Source organism: Benincasa hispida, chromosome 1 (assembly GCF_027475165.1).
Source record: "Benincasa hispida cultivar pf3 chromosome 1, pf3_genome.v1.1, whole genome shotgun sequence".
Taxonomy (NCBI): domain Eukaryota; kingdom Viridiplantae; phylum Streptophyta; class Magnoliopsida; order Cucurbitales; family Cucurbitaceae; genus Benincasa; species Benincasa hispida.
This window is the reverse complement of record NC_143478.1, coordinates 22,433,431-22,457,462: the sequence shown is the minus strand read 5'-3', so window position 1 is coordinate 22,457,462 and position 24,032 is coordinate 22,433,431. Positions and strand designations below refer to the sequence as shown.

Below are 24,032 nucleotides of genomic sequence, written 5' to 3'. Positions count from 1 at the left end.
CAAATCTCCCAAATAACTTCATAAAATGTTTTAACCAAATAGCAGCCAACTCCTGCTAAAGTTCAGTCAGCCAAAGCATCCCAACATTTTGTGAAAAAATCTAAACATGTTTTCATTACTAACATAACTCACTTTTTGGCTGATGTTAACAGCCATCTAAGTGGCCCAATTCAAGACAACAGCAAAAAGGATATGTAAGGCAATTGAATATATTGAATTTTCATGGCCATCGTACAAGAACAATCGATTAGGACAGTCTTTTTCTATTTTGTCATAAACAATACAAGTACGTAATACATTTTGAAAGATCATAAGGGGCACGCATACAAAACCAAACCATGTAATCGAAATATGGAGTCATTCCACCACCAAATTTAGATAGCATGAGGGGAACCAGTGTAATCCTATATTCAAGAAACTACATCAGCCAAAATTGTGATAAGAACCTTTAGTCTGCCAGCTTAGTCAACCGGTGAATTGTGCTTCTTGCAACTCTGTTACCCGGATCGATTTTCAGGACAGCCCTCAGGTCTTCGGCTCCAAGTCTGTACTTCTCCATACTTTCATATAAAAGTGCTCGTTGAACGAGAACAGTCACATTTGCGACATCCTGATCCAATACCTGCACAGCACAGCAGGATATGGCTTTTTATAAGTGCTCTACAGTTACAAAAATTGTGGGTGGATTGGCAGAAGACATGAGATTTTGTAAAGTAATTTTATCTAAAGCAAAAACTAAACAATGGACACCAATAATCTAAGATTTGTCTGCTAACTCTAACTCCTCCAGTCAGCTAACCATGTTATATCACTCAGTTTTCCCCCCTCCATCAAACAATGTCTACAAAAGTGAAAACTTGACTCACAATATGGTGCTAACTCCAACTAATACCGAGACCCACAACAGATAAAGTTGTTAGTTGTTTCCCCCCTTTACAAGACCAAGTTATGATTGCTGCAAAAAAAGAACCAGTCCAAACTTCCTCCAACTAATGTCACTATTACTTAGACCAAGAATTCAGAGTGCCTAGTTGATACAAACATAGTTTCCAAGTTAATAGGTTCATAAGACTAATATGGTACCTGCAGCTGAGGGGAGTGGGTGAAAGGGGTGCATTAGCAAATATTTAATTATACGAGAACCAGTCCAAACTTCCTCCAACTAATGTCACTATTACTTAGACCAAGAATTCAGGGTGCCTAGTTGATACAAACATAGTTTCCAAGTTAATGTGTTCATAAGACTAATATGGTACCTGCAGCTTAGGGGAGTGGGTGAAAGGGGTGCATTAGCAAATATTTCATTATACGAGAATTTGGATTCTTTACCTTTGTACAATCAACCACAGCTTTCTTATATTCCCCAACTTCTTTGTAGCATGAAGCTCTTGTTGACAAAACTTCAACCATGGCAGCATTGTTACCAGCTTTCTCAAAAAGAATCACAGCCCAAGAAAGCCACTTAATAGCATCGGCGTATTGTCCCTGCTTGTAGACATCGACTCCCTTGTTCTTTGCCAAAGAAGCTGTCACCCCTGCTGGAGGAGGTGGAAGTCCTTCAATCTCAGTTGTTGAACCACCCACATCATGACCACCTCCCCCAAACTCCAAATCCAATCCCCAATCATCGGCATCCAAGGATTGCGAAGCTCCAGCTGTGTCAGATGCCAACGGAGCACCTCCAGTTGGGGCTTTGGATGAGCTAAACAACATATCAAGTGGATCACTGGCAGTGGTTTGAACAGTATCTTGAACCTTGGAACCAAAATCCATTGAGGGCATTCCAAAATCACCCATGTTTATGCCAGAATTAAAACTTGATCCCTTGAAATCACCACCATTCCCACTCGATCTGCTTGAAGGAAATGCGGTAGTGCTTGGATTTGAAGCATTTTCGAAATCCCCAAATGAGTCCTCGCTTGAATTGATATTTTGACTCTTGCTTGGATTTGAAGCATTCTGGAAATCCCCAAATGAGTCCTCGCTTGAATTGATATTTTGACTCTTACTTTTTGAATTCAGCTTCCCAGATGATTTAGATCCAAAGTCAACTAAAGAACCAAAGGGATCCTTGCTAGAGCTCGTCTTACCACTGCCGATGGTTGAACTCATGCTTGGACCTCCCAGATTGGGAGTCTTGATATTGGTGGTATTACTCTGATTACTATTCAAACTGTTATAACTGCTAAGATTCTCAAAACTCCAATTTCCACTATTTTTACCCGGATTACTACTGGATTTAGGCAACGAATCGTTCATATTTCCCATCGAAAACGAATTTTTATTCAATGCGGCAGTAGATGACACCGAAGCCGGAGCCGCATTCTTCAATGGAACATTCGAATTGCTCTTACTCGATCCCAAGGCAGAACCTACCAAATCGCCGAACAGATTCGGATTCTTTTCAACAATTCCAATACCAGCAGTGGAACCGGAAGTCGCTGTGGAACCCCAGGTCTTCCCAAATATATCACCAACCATGGAAGCCGGGGAATTGGACAAGTTAGGGCACGCCGCCTGATTCGGCGCCGGCTGATGCGTCCATGAGGGCTTGTTAGGCTGCCAGGCCGGCCTCGTCTGTGTCGAAGAATACGACGAACCAGAGGAAGCGTAGGAAGAATATGATGATGGGGTTTTGTTTTTCTGATCATTGAGTGATTTGGAGCGAGAGGATCCGAGTCCCAAATCAAACTCGAAATTCTTCCCAAAATTAGAATTCATGGCTTGTTGAATTCAAATCCCCAGATAAGAAATCAAAATAGGAATTCAAAATGGATCTACCCTTTTCAGAAGCGTACCTAAGCGGAAGAGATCAAGGGATCAGGAATCGAATGGAAAGCAGATTCTAGATCCGACGACGGTGGAAGGAGACGGCGGCAGCGGAAGGTCCGGCGGAAATGAGTGGGACGGCAGGGTTCCAAAGAGTCTCTCCTGAATCTGAGCTCTCTGGTGCTTTCAAGTTTCACCGACCGTGACTCCCTGCCGGTCAATATTTAGTTTATCAGTTTTTATTTATTTATTTATTAATTCTAAGATTTTAATTTTTTGGGTAACTTTCAATTTATACCTACTTTTAAATGTTATTCTACAAATATAGTGTGAAATTTATAATAAAAGTTAATTAAACTCTTAAATTTTCATAAACCAATCCATTTAAATTCTTGATTACCTCTAAAAATTATTTATTTATTAATTCTGAAATATATTTATATTTCTTCAAATTCCGGTTTACAAAATAGATGATTAGAGTAAATGCATGGACGTATTTAAAGAAATTTTTGTTTAAGAGTCTAAATTGATTCATTCTTTAAAATTTGAAGGTTTAATTGATACAATATATAAATTTCATATAAGTCTTTTTCGAAACGAAACATATGGAAAGTGACAATTGATATAATTAAAAAAATTCAGAGTTTAAATTGATACAATCCCTAAAATTTATGATTATAAATTGATATTTTTTCTAACTTTAATCAATCAATTGGTATGAAATATTACTTCTATGTTTTTCAAAACGACAGAAATAATAATAATATTTATAAATTGTAATTAATGGACTAAATTAGAAATGCTTGCTAGTAAAAATGGACTAAATGAGAAAAAAAATATGAATTTAGAAAGAAAACCATTTATAATCAAGTTATAAATGTTTAAAGCTCAACCAAGGAAAAACTTTATTTCTAAGGCCACTTCAAATGGATGAAGTTATTCAAATGAGCTGCTTGATTGTGGAACAATAAGCATACATGGGAGAACTGAAGTAGCTGAAAAAGAAACCAAATTGATTGAGCATCAATTCCACCAAAGCTCTTATTTTGGGAACTTGGTTGGAATAGATCAATTCTTCCAGTGTGTTGTTTCTAAATGCTTTAGGCTTCATTCGATAATTATTTCAGTCTCATTTCATAATTATTTAGTTTTTTTATTTTTTAAAAAAATTAAGTTTAATAGACACTACTTCCATTTCCAAATTTCTTCATTTGTTATCTACTTTTCACGAATAGTTTAAAAAACAAAGCCAATTTTTTATAACTAAAAAAAATAGCATTCAAAAAATTTATTTTTATTTTTGGAACTTGGCTAAGAATTCAACAATTGTACTTAAAAAAGATGCAAATTATTGTAAGATATATGGATGAAATATGTTTAATTTTCAAAAACAAAATGGTTAACAAACGGGACCTTCATTTTTTGTTTTCCATTTTTGAAAATTAAGCATATTTCCCTTCAACTCTTATACAATTTGCATCTTTATTATGTACAAGAGTTAAATTTTTAGTCAAATTTCAAAAACAAAAACAAGTTTTTAGAATTTAATATTTCTTGTTTTCAAAATTTGACTTGATTATTAAAAATATTTGTAATAATGGATAACAAAGTAAGATTTAGAGGTGGAATGAATATTTATATTTTATAGACTTAATTAAAAATAATTATGACCGTCAGCATGAAATACATACTATGATTTAATTATTTATGTTCTTGTTTTGGTGGTTTGTTTGTAATCTTCAAAGTAAGAGTTTTGATATAATAGTTATCTGAATAATATTAGTTCTGTTAATAGATGGTTTTCTTGATATATCAGACAATTAGGACACAATTCATAGTTGCTTTGACATTACATATAATAGATATGCTTCAAAATATAATAAATTGAGATTTGGTATAGTGGTGGTCATCTCAACCTCAAAACAATGGTTTATTATTGTTGTCAAATTTATCACAAGGATCTTAGATATAATATACATACTAGCATTAAGGGGTTCTTAAAATAGCTAGTGGTTGCATCCATATATATCACTTGTCTTTGTCATAGTGGCTGTCTTGAAGTATTTAGTATGCGCTTTATTAATAGTTTCCTCAATATATTGGCTACTTGTTAACATAAATTCTTTATATCTATATTAAATAGATAAACCTTAGGATTATTCATGTCAAATTGTCAAGAATAACATATCGGATTCCATTGCAAAATTGATGATAGCTTCAAGATGATGATGGATGACTATGGTCTTCCTCAACCAAAACTTTATTGGGATCTCTCTCTAGATGAGATTCAAGAAAGACTGAGTGCTTATTGTTTTGGTATATCGGGGACCATAGCCTAAGGTCTCTTTATATACTAGTTCCATTAGGGTTCCCACTAAACCCTAATTAACTAGGAATGAGCTTCTACCCATTAAGTCCATACTCAATTAGGAATCTAGGGCCTTAATTAATTAGATCAGCCCAATCTAATAAAATAACTCAATGTAGTAAATTATTAATCCACATACATTGCTCATACTTTAATTAAATATATTATTATTTAAATATGTCTAACAATCTCACACTTGGACTATGTCTATGTACCTAATATAATTAAATCACATAGACCTTAAGCGTGCATAAACAGGTTATTTCAATAATAGAATTTCCCTTTAGTTCAATCTGGTCCATCTCCTGTATTAGCACGGAATCAAGGCGGCTTTCGTCACTACCCTTGTAACTAAACCTTTCTTGATCACCAATTCTAATACATTCAATGACATAGATCAAGTATGGATGGATAGCATGGAAACTACATGCAAAGTGATCTAGATCATGCCTGTTTCCAACTGGTCCAAATTTCTTAATGAGATCATTCTAAAACAACTTTATGCTAAACTACATGCATGATAAACAAGTTCAAATAATAAAACATAAACCATCAACTTTATTCTATATAAAAAATAAACAAAATAAAGTCAAAGAACATCCTCAATAACAAACTCTCACTAAACCATGGAATCAAAAAAGTGACTAACACCCATGTGAACAACATGCTCATGAAAAACTTTAGGTGGTAAACCTTTAGTCAATGGATCTGCCACCATAGAGTTTGTTCCTATGTGTTTTATCGAAATTTGACCATTCTGAACTCTTTCTTTAACAACCAGAAACTTCATGTCAACATGTTTTGATTTCGTATTACTTCTGTTGTTGTTGGAATACATCACAACCGACTTATTGTCACAAAATAATTTTAGTGGTCTTTCTATGCCAACCACTATCTGCAGCCCAGTGACAAAATTTCGCAACCATATTCCATGATTGGATGCCTCATAATATGCTATAAACTCCGCAGCCATGGTAGAAGAAGCCATAAGTGTTTGTTTAACACTTTTCCAGGATACAGCTCCTCCATCCAACATGAAGATATAGCCTGGAGTGGATCGCAAAGTGTCTTGACATCCAGCATAATCAGAATCAGAATGCCCAATGATCTCCAAAACTTCTGATCTCCGATAAGTGAACATATAATCTTTTGTTCTCTGTAAATACCTCATAACCCGTTTGGCTGCTTTCCAATGATTCATCCTTGGGTTACTCAAATATCTGCCTAACACTTCAACTATGAACGCAATATCTGGACTCGTACATACTTGAGCATACATTAGACTTCCAATGGCCGATGCATAGGGAACCTTCTACATCTCCTTAGTCTCGAGTGTGGTCTTGGGGCATTGACCTAAATGAAATTTATCACCTTTAGCAATCGGGGTATCTCCCAGCATACAAGCTTTCATGCCAAATCTACTCAAGATCTTTTCAATATAGTTCTTTTGTGACAATCTCAAAATACCTTGAGAACAATCTTGCAGTATTTCAATTCCTAATACAAAAGAAGCATCACCAAGATCCTTCATCTCAAAATTTCTTTTGAGAAATCTCTTAGTGTCATGCAATAAACCTACATCATTACTAGCTATGAGTATGTCATCAACATATAATACCAGAAAGATTGATTTACTCCCATTGAACTTATGATATACACAATCTTCCACAATGTTCACCTCAAAACCAAATGAGGTTATCACATCATGGAATTTGTGATACCATTGGCGATAGGCTTGCTTGAGACCGTAGATGAATTTCTTTAATTTGCACACCATAGACTTTGAATTATCAGACACAGTTTTTTGGTTGCACCATATAAATCGTCTCATCAATGTTCCCATTGAGAAACACAATTTTTACATCCATCTGGTGTAGCTCTAAATCAAAGTGAGCTACCAGTGCCATGATTACCCTAAAAAAGTCTTTCGATGAAACGGGAGAGAAAGTCTATTTGTAATCAATGCCTTCCTTTTGAGTAAAATCCTTTGCAACAAGACGAGCCTTATATCTTTCGATATTGCCATGTGAATTCCTTTTGGTTTTAAATATCCATTTACAACCTATGGGTTTCACTCCTGATGATAGTTCAAAAAGTTCCCAAATGTCATTGTCTTTCATGTATTTTATTTCCTCTTCCATAGCACTTATCCACTTTTAAGAGTTAGAACTTTGTAAAGCTTGTTGGAAGTTGATTGGATCATCCTCCATTACGCCCACATCATCTGGATGTTCTTGAAGAAACACAATATAATCATCTGGAATTGCACTTCTTCTCTCTCTAGTAGATCTCTTAGTGACACTTCTTGAGGTTGTTGAGTTTGAACTTCAGATTCAACAACGGGGACTTCAATATTGTCTTGTTCTATAATTGGTTCAATAATGAAGTCAGGAATTGGAGCCTGAACATCATTTATAATTACATGAGGAAAAGAAACCAATTCCTCTTCAAAGACAACTTTCCTTATGTTATCTTCCCCCCAAACTCAACATCCTCAAGGAATTTAGCATTTCCTGTCTCAAACAATGATCTAGAAGTGGGATCATAAAAATTGAAGCCTCAAGAGTGCTAGAATACCCAATAAAATAACAGCTAATAGTTCTTGAGTCCAATTTTCTTTCATTAGGCCTACTTGGGACAATCTTTCTTGAAGTGACCTTTTTTTTTTGCAAAAAAAACAAGGATTTTCAGTAGCTTGTTTCTTGTTTTTATTCTGCTGAGATGTCCCTTCTGCAACATCCACAATTCTCTTTTTCTTCTTATCACGAGAGCCTATTGCCAAATGAGCACTTTCTGTCATTTCTCTCTTAATCCTATCTTCTTTTTGCACACATTGTGAGATAAGCTCATTAATACTCCATTTATCCTTCTGAGTATTATAGCTTATCTTAAACTGAGTGAATTGTGCAAGAAGAGAGATAAGTACCAGATGCACGAGTAAATTTTCATTTATCTCGATATCAAGTGCCTTTAATTTACCTGCGAGATTGGACATTTCCATAATGTACTCCCTTATGTTTCCATTGCCCTTATACCTCATAAAAGTTAAAGAAGTCAAAAGACTACTTGCTTCTCCTTTCTCATTTTTAGCAAAATATTTCTCAATTTGAGCAAAGAACTTATTGGCATTTTCACTTTTCGTGATAGAGCCTCGAAAAGACTTCGGAATGGAGTGCCTAATGATCATCAGACACATGCGATTTGATCGTTTCCACTTCTCTATATTAGTCGTATTTGGCTATTCCTCAGTAGAAGTAGGTTTATCGGTGCATGGTCCAATTCCATACACCCAAGAAGTATCTCTAGGTTTTCTTTCCAAATCTTGAAGTTCGATCCCTTTAACTTAGGGATTGAACTTAGATTTCTAGATATTTGAGTAAGACCAAGTGAAACAATAAACAACAAAAGATATGCTCACAATTAAAACATAACAAAATAATTTCACATATACGTATCATATATGTGACTATGATGCATTAAAATATTGATTCAGGCTACAAAATTTTCATTTCAATTTCTCGGCATAATACGTATCATATGATACAAATAGAGCCATAATTGTGGACAATTAACTCAACTCTAGGAGGGTCTGTAAAATAATGCTGATGAAGCTAAAATGTTGAGTTAAAAATGGTGAAAGAATTGAGAGCACCCTTGCAGTTGAAATGGCCAATTTTATGAGTTTGTGGTGGCTGAATGGCAGTGAGATTGATGTAAGAAAGTTGAAAGTTTTCACAAGGCTTGGTTGTGCTGCATTGTATGTTAACTGCAAACTCAGTGTTGTAAGTTCCACTTATGTTTCTTATGTTGATATCACTCAGCTTCACACTTGATGACTGATCAATCAAAACAACACACGTTACGCCAAAAGTAAATTTACTTCATAAACTTTTTAAATTCTTAACATCTAATGTTTAACCGAAATACTTTTTAGACTCAATCTAATTGTTTGGATTGTAAATTTTTCTGCAACCCAAACCCTTCTTAAATAATGAACCAAATTCAGCCCAACTCTGAAAATTTTGGGTTGATTTGGTTCGAGCTACTCGAGTTATTATTTAAAATTTTATTTTGAAAATAAACAACGTGTTAAAATGTAAAAAAAATTGGTTAATTATCTTCCCATATTAAAATAAGATTAGAAAATTAATTTTAATTATATTATGAAATTTTTTTATTGCTATAGTGTTAAAAGGCTATTTAAATTATTGATGAATAATAAATAATCTAAAAAAATCATGAAACTAAGTAAAATTATATATATATATATATTAAAAGTAAAAGAAAACATACTTTTTATTGTTAATAATGAGTTCGAGTTGGTTCGAGTTATTTTTTGTGAATTTATGAACCAATCTAACCCATAAAGTTTTCATTTATTTAAATCTAAACCAATCCAAATGAATTAATAACTCAACCTCAATCGTATGGATTAGATTGGATTGATCCAATTTTTCGAGTCATTGGATTTTTTGAACATCGTAGTATATCAATATACACTTGATAGTGTTCTAAGCTTTCTTAATCTAGTAATCTCGAAAAACTTTTCAAAGTGTTTTTTTTCCACTTTTTTTTCCTTTTGAGATGAAGGTGCTCTTGACTTTTATCAAAAAATATATATTTTTTTCTTTGAAATTACTAAAAATATATGATAATTTGGAGCATAATATAATTTTGGTCATGTTTCTTTTCCTATACGTAGTGTTAATCCCAATCATAAAAAACATTATTGGAATACCAACGTAAGAGAGTCATTATGTCCATTTAGAAAATTTTATTGAAATGTTTTAAAATTTAAAACACTAAACTCCACTGTGATAATATATATTTTCATTTTTAGTTTTCAGTTTTTGCACTTTATTTTATATCCCCAATTTTCTTATTATAGTTTTTACGTATTCTAAAAAATATTTGAATTCTTATTTGGATAAAAAAAGAAATAAAATTTTAAAAATTATTTTTTTTAGTTTTCAAATTTTGACATGATTTTTAAAAATATCAATAAAAAATTAATAACAAAAAAAGTTTATAAATGAAAGTAGTATTTATAAGTTTAAATTTAAAAGATTATGAAAGGATTATGAAGTAGAACCTAAATTTATTTAATAAACTAAACTTATGATTTAAGCGTGAAAGGAGGTAAATAAATATATATAATAAGAAGTAAGTTTAGAATGGAAAGAAGATACAAATAAAGAACTATTTACCTCTTGTGGGTCACAAGAATGGTTAGGACAATAATGTTGATCTATGATGATGGGGTTTGAGACATTGATCATCACAATGTTTTGAAATGTCAAATTGGTAGCATTGCTTACAAGATCTCCTGGCCATGTCTTTACCCTCACTCCATTTTGGGTGCCATTTATGGTGCAATTCTCCACCCTTATTCCCATCACATCATTCTCATTCTTGTACTTTCCTAAGCTCCCCACACTTCAATTACAAAGTATTTTTTTTCTTCAAAATTATGTAAGTATCAATTCTCAAGAAAACTATAAAAGCATTCGTAATATACAATACCTGATTCCATGTCCTGGACCACATCTAATATCTGAAATCGACACGTTGACGCAGCCAGGTCCAAGGGAAACACAATCGTCGCCGACGCCGATGTCGGAGATAGTGATGCTGATATTGGTGGATTGACTTATATGGATTCCATCAGTGTTCTGACTATCCCAAGGAGCTGTAATATTGAATCCAGAAAGATGAATATTGTCACACCCGTAAATAGAAACATGAAAGCCTTTGCTATCTACAAGTCTTATGTTGTTCACTATCCCATTCGATATATTGCTTAGCTTCAAAGACTGCACCATAAAATAAAGTATTTCAGTTAAATTATAAATCTATTCTTATCTAATTTCAACTTTAAAAACAACATAATAGATATTTAAACATATAATTTTGTACCATATATATGTACTTTGAAGTTTAAAAATAAAAAAGTTTAAGAAAATAATTTAATTTTGTAAGTATTTATTAGACATTTTTTAAAGTTTAGATACAAAATTAAAAAGAGACTAAATTAAAATTGTAATTTAACATGTACATGCATACCGTGGCGAACGCATCGCAAGTCATGCGATGACGGCAAGCGGAACCGGACGACCAGGTTGGGGCACCCTGGCCGTCGAGAATGGCGGAACTTTCGCCGCCGGTGAGGATGAAGCGGCGGAGGGACTGGAAGCGGATCCAAAAGTCGTCGGCGAGGCTGGTGGGAGCAATCAAAGTGCCTAAAATGAGGACTTTGGGAGAGATGTCATTGAAACATGGGCCTGAAAATGTAACTTGGTCCACGAAGAAATTGCCCTCTGGTATTAACACCATGGAGCTTCCGTTGTAACCACATGCGTCTTCCCATGCCGACATGAATGCCTATATCAACATAATTCTCAGCTTTTCTTTTTCTTTTTACTTCTAATTCTTTTATATATATATATATATATATATAATTACACCTAAATTTGACAAGTGTTTCAATTTCATTAAACTGCACTCTAAATAGAGAAATGTTGCAATTTTAATTTTAATAGTAATTTTAAATTTAATGAAATGAAATTTCCAATGTAAATATAATTTAACTAATTTAGATTAATATTTGCGACAAAAAAAAAATATGAAGTTCAAATTTATATTTCATGGGGTGAATTGAAAAAAAATTAAATAAAGTTTGGAAGTATGGATTGAACTGGTTTTTTTTTTTTCTTTTTATTAAATTAGAAAAATACTTAGTATCTATTAGTGTTTTTTTTAAAAGAAAAATTAATATTTATGTACATCCGAAATTGCATTTGTCTTTATTCAACCCATTCCTATCACATAACAAACCCCAAAAAAATCAAAATTTTACTCCACCCAATTTCGTTTAAAATTCATATGATTTCAATGAATTAAACATGTGTATGGTATAAATTTGATTAGAAAGGTTTTTTTTTTTAGAAAAAAAATGAGAGCTAATTGTTTGTTAAAATTTTTTATTTTTGGTTAAGTTATTCCCGGTATAGTTCGTGCATCAATTAAATTTGAATTTGTGTAGATTGTTGATGTTACTAAAATTAATGAGTTAAAAAAAGAAAAAATACATTTTTTTTTTAAAAAAAGAATTATATTAGTGGGTAAACTACTAGTGAAAATTGAATAAATGTATAGAAGTTACAACATTTCACTAGGTTGAGGTCCAATCTAATCAAACACATAATTTAATGTGAATTTCTAACTTTCTTACAAAAAAAAATATTAAAAAGATAACTTCAGCTTCAAGTAAGTATGTTAATATAGTCGTTTGAATATGTATTGGAGTTCTTACTTTTGTTTAAATTCAGTATAAAATAGTTTTTTTTTATATATATATCTATTTTTATGTATAAATATTTGAATTAAAAGAAACAATTCTTTTATGAAACTAATATACATTAATTTTTATTAATTGCTATAATAATAATAATCATACATAAAAATCTATTTTAAAAGGGAAAAAAAATCTAAATTTCTTAAAGTAATGAATTTTCTAGTCATCCCGGATACGTATTAACTAGGTTTGACCAATTTATTAATGGGCGAAAAGTTTTTCTTTTATCTTGTTTGATTTTGAGGCTAGATTTTAAATTTTGTAGGGTTAATTTTGACTTATGAATTAATTAGTTTGGTATAATTTATTCGTTAATCCACAATTAATTACTAAGTTAGTTCTAAAGTCAAATTTATTAACAAATTTAGAGTGAGTAGCGTTCAATTAACTTAAGACTGCAAGTTGAAAGTTCACTCTTTATGGGAGTTAAAATAATTATATTTTTTGAATTCCAATAGTATTTTCTAAAAGTAAACAGAAATAAAAGATAAAGATTGATATAAATAAATCACCAAAACAGAGAAAATTAAAATCGATTTACCAAGCTGTTCTCTGTCTTCCCATCAGCAATTGCCCCATAATCATTTACATCAAAAACACGTAGTCCCATCCAAGGATCTCCGGCGGGGGACTCCGCCGAGTACGACGGCGGAAGAAGAAAATCAAAACTACCGGCGGCAGAGAAATTGCGGGCAGATAGAGAAAGGGCAAGAAGAAAAGAGAATACAAGTAGTGAAAGCTTCATGGTTTACTTTTTTTGAAATTCTCTGATGCATTAAAATGATTTGGATTGACAATTTATAATTTGATGAATTTTGGAGTTTTTAAAAATCTTTTAACTGAAGTAATTATGATTAATTAATTAGAGTTAGGTATTTTTATATCTGGAGTTTCTTCCACAATGTTATAACTAGTTCGTTTCTGAACTCAAAATTAATTTTTTTTTAAAAAAAAATCGTTTCTGGTCGTATTTAATTTAATTTTCTGTTTGCCATCTCTTAATTGAGTTTTGAGCCGTTTTCTTTGGTGAAGAAGACCAGATATTTAACTTTAATTTTTAACTACCTACGTTAATTTTTATATCCCATATTTTAGGAACTTACATCTAAATTGGAAACAGCATAGGAAAACTATCACATTATATTAGTAAACTTTCATAATTATATTAATTAAAACTCTAAACTTTTGTAAATGTATAATTTCTATTCTTCAATATATTTAATTCTAACTCTTAAAATAAATGAACCTTCTTTAATAGGATTTTCTTTCTTTACAAAAGCCCAATAAGAAGAGTATCACTTTATTTGGCCCAGAAACAAAGTCAAGAAATTTTCATATGTGATTCGCCTTTAGCCAAGTAGCCGAAAAAAAAAATTAAGTAAAAATTTCAGGTAATCAATCTTATCTTCTCATTTTGTCAATTTCATTCTCTCACTTAGAGTCCTAAAGCTCTCTAACTTCTCTCTCTTGGTCTTGATCATTTCATGTAGATCGAAGAAGAAATTTTTTGAAAAAAAATGAGCATGTAACTTATGAGATGAAGAGAGAAGGAAGAAGATCTGCAGAAGGATTATAGTGGTTTAGTCTAATAGACCTATATCCACCGTAAAAAGTATGAGTTTCTTCATTTATTCAAGAGATTTTTTAAGATGTTTTAGATCTTTTCAAATTTTGTATTACATCTCTATTTTTCCTTCCAAATTTGTTTTATATGCAGAAATATGCTAAATTTGTTTTATATGCAGAAATTTGTTTGTAAATAGGTTACAAAATAGGTAAGCTAAAAACTAACTTTTTCAGATTATTTATTGTTTTAACAAATAGTAACATCTTTCTATTTTCTTTTAATAAGTATAGATGAATTGTAATTTCAGCTTTGAAATTTAAAGGTAATTGTTTAGCTAAGTTTCTTTTACACTGACAAACATAATTTTCTAAATTGTTATTAATAAATTAATTTAGACAAAAAAAAAAAAAACTTAGTTCAATTAGCATGAATATATAATAAATACCAAGAGATTCGTGGTTCAAATCCTCTATCCCATTTGTACAAAAAAAATTAATTAATTAGAATCTTTGTTAAGGTTGTTTTTTAAAATCGTCCATGAATCAATTTTAATTATCAATTTTATTAATCCAAAATTTGAAAAAAATTAGGACATGTCGCCTAAAACGTAATTGAATGAATCTAATATCAATCCAAGGCTATAAATTCTACGGTACAACACTTAAAAGAGTTCAAAAAGAATTTAAATTAGTTAAGTTATACCAAATGTTTTTTACATGTCGTTGACTTTTTTTTCGTTAAAGAGATCAAAATGTCCAGAAGGATTGTTTTTCATCACTGTGGGTTTTTTCCCCTTTTAATAGTTTTATCTTTCTTATTTTTCACCACACATGAATTTCTAGGACGAGAAAGAAATAGTGGAAGGTTTTGGGAGAGAATAAGAAGCATGGACAATTTTTTTTTTTTGTTTATTTTGTTTATAATTTTAAATTTATTTTGTAAATAGAAAATAGGAAAATTTTCGTAGATGGAAAAAATGTCAAAATATATATAGAAATAACAAAAAAAAAAAAAAAAAAAAACTGATAGGTGCTGATAGACTTCTATTAGCCTCTATCACATAGTATTAATGATAGACTTCTATCAATTTAATCACTGATAGACACCGATAGCCTTCTATCCGTCTCTATCAGTGAAGATTAAAATTTTGCTATTTTGTGTAAATACTTTCCCTTTTTTTCTATTTTTGAAAATCCCCTGGAAAATACTTACAAAGAAAAATACTTATGAGAATAAATTATTTGTATTAAATGATGGTTAATCATCTATATCTCTACTATCTAAAAGAGCTATGGGAAGTGACATTTGATTTGATCTCCCTTAGTCTCTTTAAGTTAATATCCATTGTGATATCTTGTGTAATTTCATATTTAAATCATAAAAGAAAACTCATTTTGTTACTAATATTTACTTCACATTAAATAAAAAGAAAATAAATTTAGAAAATCATATTTTATCTTCTAATATTTTCTTCACAATTTTTTAAATCACTTTTTATCTCTAATATCTAAAGTTAAATAAAGAGAAAAAAATTAAAAACAAATTACATTTTATTCTCTAATCTCTTATTCACGTTTTTCTTTTTTTTTTATTAAAAAAAATCACATTTTATCACTAATAATCGTACTTCACTTTAAATAAAAGAATTTAAAAAAATATATATCAAATTGTGGTTTAAGATTTAAATTTTCTCATTTCAACCTCCCACTTTCCATCCGGTATCTTCTCTTTATTTTTTTTTTCTCTTTTTAATTTTGTTAATAGGTTCTCACTAATTTCGTTGCTTCCTTCTTCTTCTTCTTCTTCTTTTTCTTTTTGAGTAGGAAGACATCGAGCATCGAGTATCCTGCATCGAGGATTTGGCAGAATATTTCTTAGCCTTTTCTTCATAATTCTAGTATTGATCTTGAGTATTTAGGTATAGTGAAGACTAATTAACCCAACAATTTGTGGTATCAGAGTGTTTGAAGATCATTAAGATCAGCATTCTTTGAGCATCAAGATACTCAAGAAATCCAGACTCGATACTCGATCAGATCAGAGATGGTTGTTGCAAGGTATGAAATTGAGAAGTTCGATGGGAAGGATGATTTTGGCCTATGGAAGGCCAAAATCAAAGCTATTTTGGGACAAAAGAGAGCTCACGATGCCCTTTTGGACCCGTCAACTCTGCCACCTACAATAACAACTCAAGAAAGGGAAGATATGGAGCTTACAGCTTATGGAACTCTGGTTTTTAATCTCAATGATAGCATCTTGAGACAAGTGATTGATCAAGACATGACCTACAAGATGTGGGTCAAGCTAGAAGGTCTTTTTGCAACCAATGATCTCCCCAACAAGATGTATCTAAGGGAGAAGTTCTTCACTTTTAAGATGGATTTTTCCAAGCCACTATCAGACAACTTGGATGAGTTCAATAAGATAGTTTCTGAGTTCAAGAGCCTTGGCGAGAAGATTAACGATGAGAATAAAGCCTTTGTCTTGTTAAACTCTCTACCCGAAGCCTATAGGGAGGTGAAGAATGCCTTGAAATATAGCAGTTAGTCAGTTACAACTAATGTCATAATTTCAACATTGAGAACTAGAGAGTTAGAGCTTCAATTAGTAAAAAATGAGTAACCTAGTACAGAAGGGTTGTTTGTCAAGGGCAAGAACAAGTAGAATCAGTCTAAGGGGAAAACAAATCAGTCTGGTGAAGAGCATAAACCTAAGACCAATCTGAGATGTAACTACTGCAAGAAGAAAGGATATTTGATGAGAGATTACTACAGCCTGAAACGGAAAAATTAGGAAAAAGAGAAGGGTCAGAAGGGAAAAAAAAACCATAAGCTTCAGTGGTTGAAGGTTCCTACTTTTATTCTGATGCCTTAACCTGCTACCAACCAAATCATTCATCTTGGGAAGCATGACTGGGTACTTGACTCCGATTGTACCTATCATATGACACCCTTCAGACCTTGGTTTAATACTTACCAGGATATGGATGGAGAATCTATGTACATGGGGAATAATGAAGCCTGCAAGATCAAAGGAGTTGGTTCAGTATCCTTGAAGCTAAAGGATGGATCAACCAAGCTTCTCAGAAATGTGAGACATGTACCTTTAGTAAAGAGAAACTTGATATCTTTGGGTATGCTTGACTCCATTGGGTGTGAGTTCAGAGGAAAAGGTGAAGTCCTTGAGGTGATTAAGGATTCCAAGGTTGTATTGGTTGGTGAAAAGGTCAATGACCTTTATATTGTAAGAGAAGTAGAGATGATGACAAGTGCCTACACGGTTTCAACAACAAGCTTAACAGAGGCTGACATGTGGCATAAAAGACTATCCCATATGAGTGAAAAAAACGATAAAAACACTGTCCAAACAAGGTATACTATCCAAAGGTATCAGTGAACACCTTTCCTTTTGTGAACACTACATTCTAGGTAAAACAACCATACAAAGTTTCATAAAATCTCAGCATACCACCAATGGAATATTGGATTATGTCCATTTTGACCTATAGGGACCATCTCCTACACCAAGCCTTAATGGTTCAAGGTATTTTCTAACCTTTATAGATGACTTTTCTAGGAAGAGCTGAATATACTTTTTTAAAACTAAAGACCAAATTTTTGGAAAGTTTAAGGAATGGAAAGCCATGATAGAAAATCAAACATCTAAAAGGTTAAAATACTTTATAACCGATAATGGGCTTGAGTTCTTCAATGAATACTTTGACAAATTTTGTAGTGAAAATGGTCTAACTAGGCATAGAACTGTGAGATGTACACCTCAACAAAATGGGGTTGTTGAGAGGTTAGACAAAACCATAATGAAAAGGATTAGGTGTTTGCTTTCTGATGCTATCTTAGATGAAAATTATTGGACAGAAGCTTGCAGCCTACATAGTGTATACCTTGAATAAGTGCCTCACACATCTTTAGAGTTACTTACCCCCTAAGGAAAAGTGGACTAATCATCCTCCTAACCTAGATAACCTCAAGGTCTTTGGATGTGTAGGGTTTGTTCACCAAAATAAGGGAAAATTAAAAGCTAGAGCAGTCAAGTGCATGTTTGTAGGCTTTACAGAGGGTGTCAAAGGGTTTAAAATGTGGCATTCAGTTGAGAGGAAGTTCATATTAAGCAGAGACATCGCTTTTAGGGAAGAAGAGATGTTTTATGCAAAAGGAGAAAAAAACTTGAGGATGAAGGTAAGTCATCCAACACAAGAATTGAGGTGAAGTTACCCACTGAGCAACCAATAGAATCTAACCAACCTAGTGATACAGGAGAAGTTGGGGAAGATGTAGAGGAACAAGAGGAGACAATAAGTGAGTAGTCTGGTCTTAGTTAGGGATAGATAAAGGAAAAACATTACCCCTCTAGCTAGATATACTGAAATGAACTATATGAATCTGGTTTTAAATGTTATTGTAGCTCTTACTAACCAAGAACCAACAACCTTTGAGGAAGCAACAAGTTTTGTTGATGCAAGGGATTGGATAGAAACTATAAATTAGGAGATGCATTCACGAAAAGTGAATGACACTTGGTTTTTAGTTCCTCTGCCAAAGGGTTACAAACCAGTTGCCTCTAAATGAGTTTTCAAACTTAAGGAAGGAGCATCCTATGATCAAAGCCCTATATATAAAGCAAGGTTGGTTGTAAAGGGGTTTACTCAAAGGGTAGGAATAGACTATTCAGAGATTTTCTCTCCGGTTGTTAAACAGACATCCATAAGACTTCTTTTATCCTTAGTTGCTCAAAATAATTTAGAATTGTATCAACTAGATGTTAAAACTGTCTTCTTTCATGGACATCTAGAGGAGATAATCTATATAATGCAGCCTAAAGGATTTGAAGTTAAAGGAAAAGAAAATCTCTATTTCTTACTCAACAAGTCAATCTATGGGTTAAAACAATCACCTAGGTGCTAGTATAGAAGATTCAATGACTATATTTCTAGCATTGGATTCAAAAGAAGTTCATTTGACATATGTGTTTATGTAAATATAGGTTCTTACAAGGACAAGGTTTACTTACTCATATATGTAGATGATATGTTACTGGCAAATAGGTCCAAGGGAGATCTAACCCATGTTAAAAACCTCTTAAAAAGGGAGTTTGATATGAAAGACTTAGGAGAAGCAAGCAAGGTCCTAGGAATTGAAATATAAAGGAACAAGGAGGAGTCTATTCTAAGCATCAATTATTCTAATTACTGTGAGAAGATCCTAAAAAGGTTCAATATGAATGATGCTAAACCTGTGAGCTTACCTATTGCTCAAAACTTTAAGCTTTCCTCAGCAAACTCTCCTAAAGATTTTGCCCAAAAACATTAAAAACAGATGGTTGTCATACCCTATAGTCAAGTAGTCGGAAGCCTAATGTATTTAATGATTTCTACCAAACTTGATTTCTCATATTCAGCTAGCCTAGTTAGTAGATATATGTCTAACCCTAGTAAGAGACACTGGGAGACTACTAAATGGATCTTAAGGTACTTAGTTTGGTCTAAAAACTCAAGATTAGTCTACCAAAAGTCAGTTGAACCAAACTTAGAACTTTATGGGTATATGGATGCTGACTACACTGGTGATTTGGACAAAAAGAGGTCCTTAACAGGTTACCTATTCCTTTATGATCCTAATCTAATCAACTGGAAAGCAACACTACAGCCTATAGTAGCCTTATCTACTACAGAAACTGAATATATGGCTTTAAAGAAGCAATCAAAGAGGTATTATGGCTTAAGGAATTGCTGAAAGACTTTGGAATAAATAAAACAGTGGTGAAACTCTACTGTGACAATCAAAGTGCTATCCATTTATCCCAAAATTCACAATATCACACTAGAACAAAGCATATTGATATCAAGTATCATTTCATCAGAGATAAAATTGAGACAGGGGAGATGGAAATTCTAAAGGTCCACACTTCAGAAAATGCAGCTGACATGTTGGCAAAACCTGTTTCAAAGCTTAAATCGGTTAAATGTCTAGAATAAGTTGGTTTCGAGCTTCTAGGAACAGGGTAGATAGAACGTTCAGAATCAAGAAGATCAGAAGATTGCAAGGCATTAGAGTCAAGGTGGAGATTTTTAAGATGGCGTGACTCAAATACCTCAGCTTATTATTTGTTTATAACTAACTTTGTGATGTAACGGTCAGTTGCATTATAAATACCTCTGATCAGTAAAACAAAAACAGAGAGAGTGATCATCATTTCCTAGTTTTCTATAAACAACAAAATGTTGTATGCAATCTTCTATAGTAAAAGAACTTGAATCTTCCCGTGGACGTAGGCAATCTTATCGAACCACGTAAACCTCTGTGTTTCTTCTTCTTGTTTTTATCTTTCTTGTTCATTCGACTGTTATCTCTCTGTAAATCGTGCGCCATACAATCTCGTTTCAAATTGTATTGAATACAGAGCATCGAGTTGAATCGTGCATCGATCTTTGCTATTGAGTAGCTTCGAGTTGATTGTTTTCACATTCGAGTCACATTGAGTATTGATCAAGACTCATCGAGTATCAGTTCAGTTATCATCGAGTTCCATCGAGGATTGAATAGAGACTCGTCAGACAAAAAAGAAAATTCTCATCGAACATCGAGTAGGAAGACATCGAGCGTCGAGTATCCCGCATCAAGGATTTGGCAGAATATTTCTTAGCCTTTTATTCATTATTCTAGTGTTGATCTTGAGTATTTGAGCCTATGAAGAGTGATTAACCCAACAATTTGAAATTAACAAGATAATCAAATCATAAAAAATAATAATAATAACTAACGGATTATTATCACAAAATCTTAAAAAAATAAAAACAATTATTTTGGTTTAATTTGAAGTTTAAAGTAGGAGAGTTCTCAAATCATCCAATAAAAAAAGTTCAAAAAAATAAGAAAGAATTATCATGAATTTTTTTTAAAAAATATTGGTTTAAATTAAAAATTGAAATTAGGAAGAAAATCAAATCATCAAAATGAAAATAGAAAAAAAAAATCACGTTTGATCTCTAACTAATATCTACTTCACATTAAATAAATATATATTTTTTAAATCACATTTTATCTCTAAGTAATATATTAAATAAAAGGGAAAGTTGTTTTTTTTAGATAACAATTTATCTCAAATTAATATATACTTCAGGTTCTTTTCTAGAAACATATATACTTTATGTTAAACAAAGGATTTTTTTTTTTTAAATCACATCTTATTTTTAAAATCTACTTCACCTTAAATAAAGAAAACACGTAAAAAAAAGTCACATTTTTTTTTGCTTAAGGTATATTATCTTTTTTTTAAAAAAATCTTATCATTTAACGTAAATTGTGTTTTTTTAATGTTTGCGTGAGATTGAAATTTAGATTGAATAGTTTTTTCTACATGTAGCTTTCAATTTCGATGTTAAAAAACACATGCACACATGTAACCGTAGCCATAAATGAGTGACATTGAAAAAATATAATAAAACTTTTTAATCCAAGATTTCCATTTTTTCAGAAAAAAAAAAAGAGTAATTTTGGCATTAAACACTTTTTTCTCTCTCCACCCTTGATTTGACTTTCTTCGTGTAACATAGAAATTCAATTTTGTTGCAGTAATATCGCATCAATTCTTTTTTCCAGTTATACGCCTTAATTAATTAATTTTTTAATTCCACAATTGAACTATGCTCAGAATTTTGAATTAGGCTCAAGTTAGTAGCATATCAACAAATTGTATAAATTAGAAATAAACACATTCATTACATCATATTTTTTATTTAAAATCAAAGTAATGATGACAATGTAACAATAAGAACTATTTTCTTGTATTTAGGGACTAAAGCGTTGTACTTGTACATAATTTAGTATCTTTTAGGAACACTAAAAGATATTAACTTTTTTAAAAAATACAAATACTCAAATTTGAGAACTACAAATATGTAAATATAACATTTGTTTTTGTAGATTGACTATATATAAGAAACAATACTCCAAAAAAGAAACTGAATTTTAAAAGATTTTGTGCATTAGATTAAGACTGAGAAGCATCAAGCCATTGTAACATGCATTATAATTCTTGCCATGTTACAAATAATTAAGCTTCATCAATACAAAAAAAAAAAAAAAAAAAAAAAAAAAGACCAAAAAAAGAAAAACACAAAAAAAAACAAACAAACTTTAACTGCAGTCTGAAGATGATCATTTGCAAGGGGGTGGGAATTGAATGCCTCTGTAGCCTACTTTTGCATTGGTACAAGCAGCACTAAATGGCAATTCTTTATTTGGAGGCCCACTGTATTTCAAATTGATGTTAAACATCTCAATGTTTTGACAAGGGAACTGCTTACTGCACTTGAGTCGAACTGCTACTGGAGAAATTGATGATCCTTTCACATTAATGTAATGAACATCACTGATTTTCACTCGTGATGGCTACGTCGTGTTACCGATTAAACAATGTTAGTTAGTACATAATAAGTTAGGAGATCGAGAAATGAAAGATGGAAAAAACGAAAACGAACCGGCTTTTGGCAATTAGTTTTCGAGCAGCTGTACTCTTGGTCTATGATGATTGGATTCTTGACATTGATCATATTGATGTCTTGGAATAGTATGCCTGATGCAGCACTTGGGGGTGAATCTGGCCATGTTTTGATCCTAAGTCCATTGTCTGTGTTTGTTAATGTGCAGTTCTTGACGATGATACCGCGCACGTCTTCCTCGTTTGGGTACTTTCCGAGGCTGCCAATACTGCCATAGTAGACCCCACAAGTTAAACAGAGAAGAAAGCAGAGAAGCCTTTTTCCATAGCTGAACAAGTTTTTGACATGTAGGAGTTACCTGATACCGTGTCCCGGACCGCAGGTGATTTTGTTGATGGCGATATTCATTGATCCTCGACCAAGGGAGATGCAATCGTCACCGGTGGCAATGACAGATCTCGATATTTTCACATTGTTCGAGCGGCTGGTGTGTATGCCATCAGTGTTTGGACTGTCTACTGGGGCTGTTATGTGCAGTTTTCTCAGCCTAAGATTCTCACAGTTTGTGATGAACATATGAAACCCTTTGCTGTTGATGGAACTGATGCCTTTCACAAGCCCATGTGTGATGCCATTGAGTTTAAGATTCTAGGAAGAAAGGAGAAGGAAAAAAGAATGTGAATTCTAGGAAGCCGCACCACAATGTGGCGGTTAGTTCTGCACCGTTGGATGTAAACGAGAAACTTTCAATTCACATCCAGCTGTTATTAAGAGACAACCATATTGTGGCGAAAAACCGCCCGAAAAATCAGTAAGGTGATCAAAGGGTTAACTACTTACAACAGGGAGCTTCTGGCAATTAGGATTCATACCACAGTCATTGTATTGCCAAACAGCACCACCTTGTCCATCTAAAGTACCTCTGCCAGTGACTATCAAGCCATTGATCTTCTCAAACAATATCCATTCATCGGAGACGTAATTGCTCACGTCGGTACCTCCCTTTAACATCGCGTCGATTTGAACGATGATAGGACTTATGGAGGTACATGGCCCGGCAAATGCAACTTGATTGATCAAAAAAGTACCACTAGGAATAACAACTCTTGCAGCTCCCTTGGAGTGACAGGCTGCAATCCATGTCTTCATAAAACTCTGCAAAAACCAAAACCAACACAACAAAACAACAAAAAATTCAATAACAAAACATTAAAAAACAATACAACATAACATTCTTAACAATCACCTGAGTGTTGTCTGTCTTGCCATCAGGTTTGGCACCAAAACTCAGCACATTAAACACTGCTTCTTTTCTATGTCTAATGTCCTTCCCTAAATTGACATTTTGAAGAGGGTTCGGCAGTATTGGCCCGGCAAGCGGCTTGGCCTCAACAGCAACCAATGCTACTAATAGCAAGGTAAGAGGAACGACTTGTTTGAATGCAGATTTCATTGAAACTTATCAAAAAGATGAAAAACAAAAGAAAACAAGTAATTGGGTTTGTTTATTCTTTAG

At 32.6% G+C, this 24,032-nt stretch overlaps 3 protein-coding genes across 3 annotated transcripts; all 3 read right to left on the bottom strand.

The window, feature by feature from the left end:
• Window positions 1-189: 189 nt before the first annotated feature.
• LOC120088121 (Tetratricopeptide repeat (TPR)-like superfamily protein) lies at window positions 190-3,025 on the bottom strand. The gene is made up of 2 exons (XM_039045199.2): window positions 1,330-3,025; window positions 190-622 (listed from the first exon to the last, which is right to left on the bottom strand). Exons 1-2 carry the CDS (start codon window positions 2,719-2,721, stop codon window positions 449-451), a joined length of 1,566 nt encoding a protein of 521 aa, XP_038901127.1. The 5' UTR covers window positions 2,722-3,025; the 3' UTR covers window positions 190-448.
• Window positions 2,799-13,236, bottom strand: LOC120076220 (exopolygalacturonase-like). The gene is made up of 4 exons (XM_090312716.1): window positions 13,033-13,236; window positions 11,201-11,518; window positions 10,661-10,950; window positions 2,799-2,979 (listed from the first exon to the last, which is right to left on the bottom strand). Exons 1-4 carry the CDS (start codon window positions 13,234-13,236, stop codon window positions 2,799-2,801), a joined length of 993 nt encoding a protein of 330 aa, XP_090168842.1.
• An 8,904-nt stretch (window positions 13,237-22,140) lies between these two features.
• On the bottom strand, window positions 22,141-24,032 carry LOC120069997 (exopolygalacturonase-like). The gene is made up of 5 exons (XM_039021850.2): window positions 23,763-24,032; window positions 23,357-23,671; window positions 22,875-23,164; window positions 22,556-22,784; window positions 22,141-22,466 (listed from the first exon to the last, which is right to left on the bottom strand). The coding sequence occupies exons 1-5, from the start codon at window positions 23,967-23,969 to the stop codon at window positions 22,233-22,235; spliced, it is 1,275 nt and encodes a 424-aa protein (XP_038877778.1). The 5' UTR covers window positions 23,970-24,032; the 3' UTR covers window positions 22,141-22,232.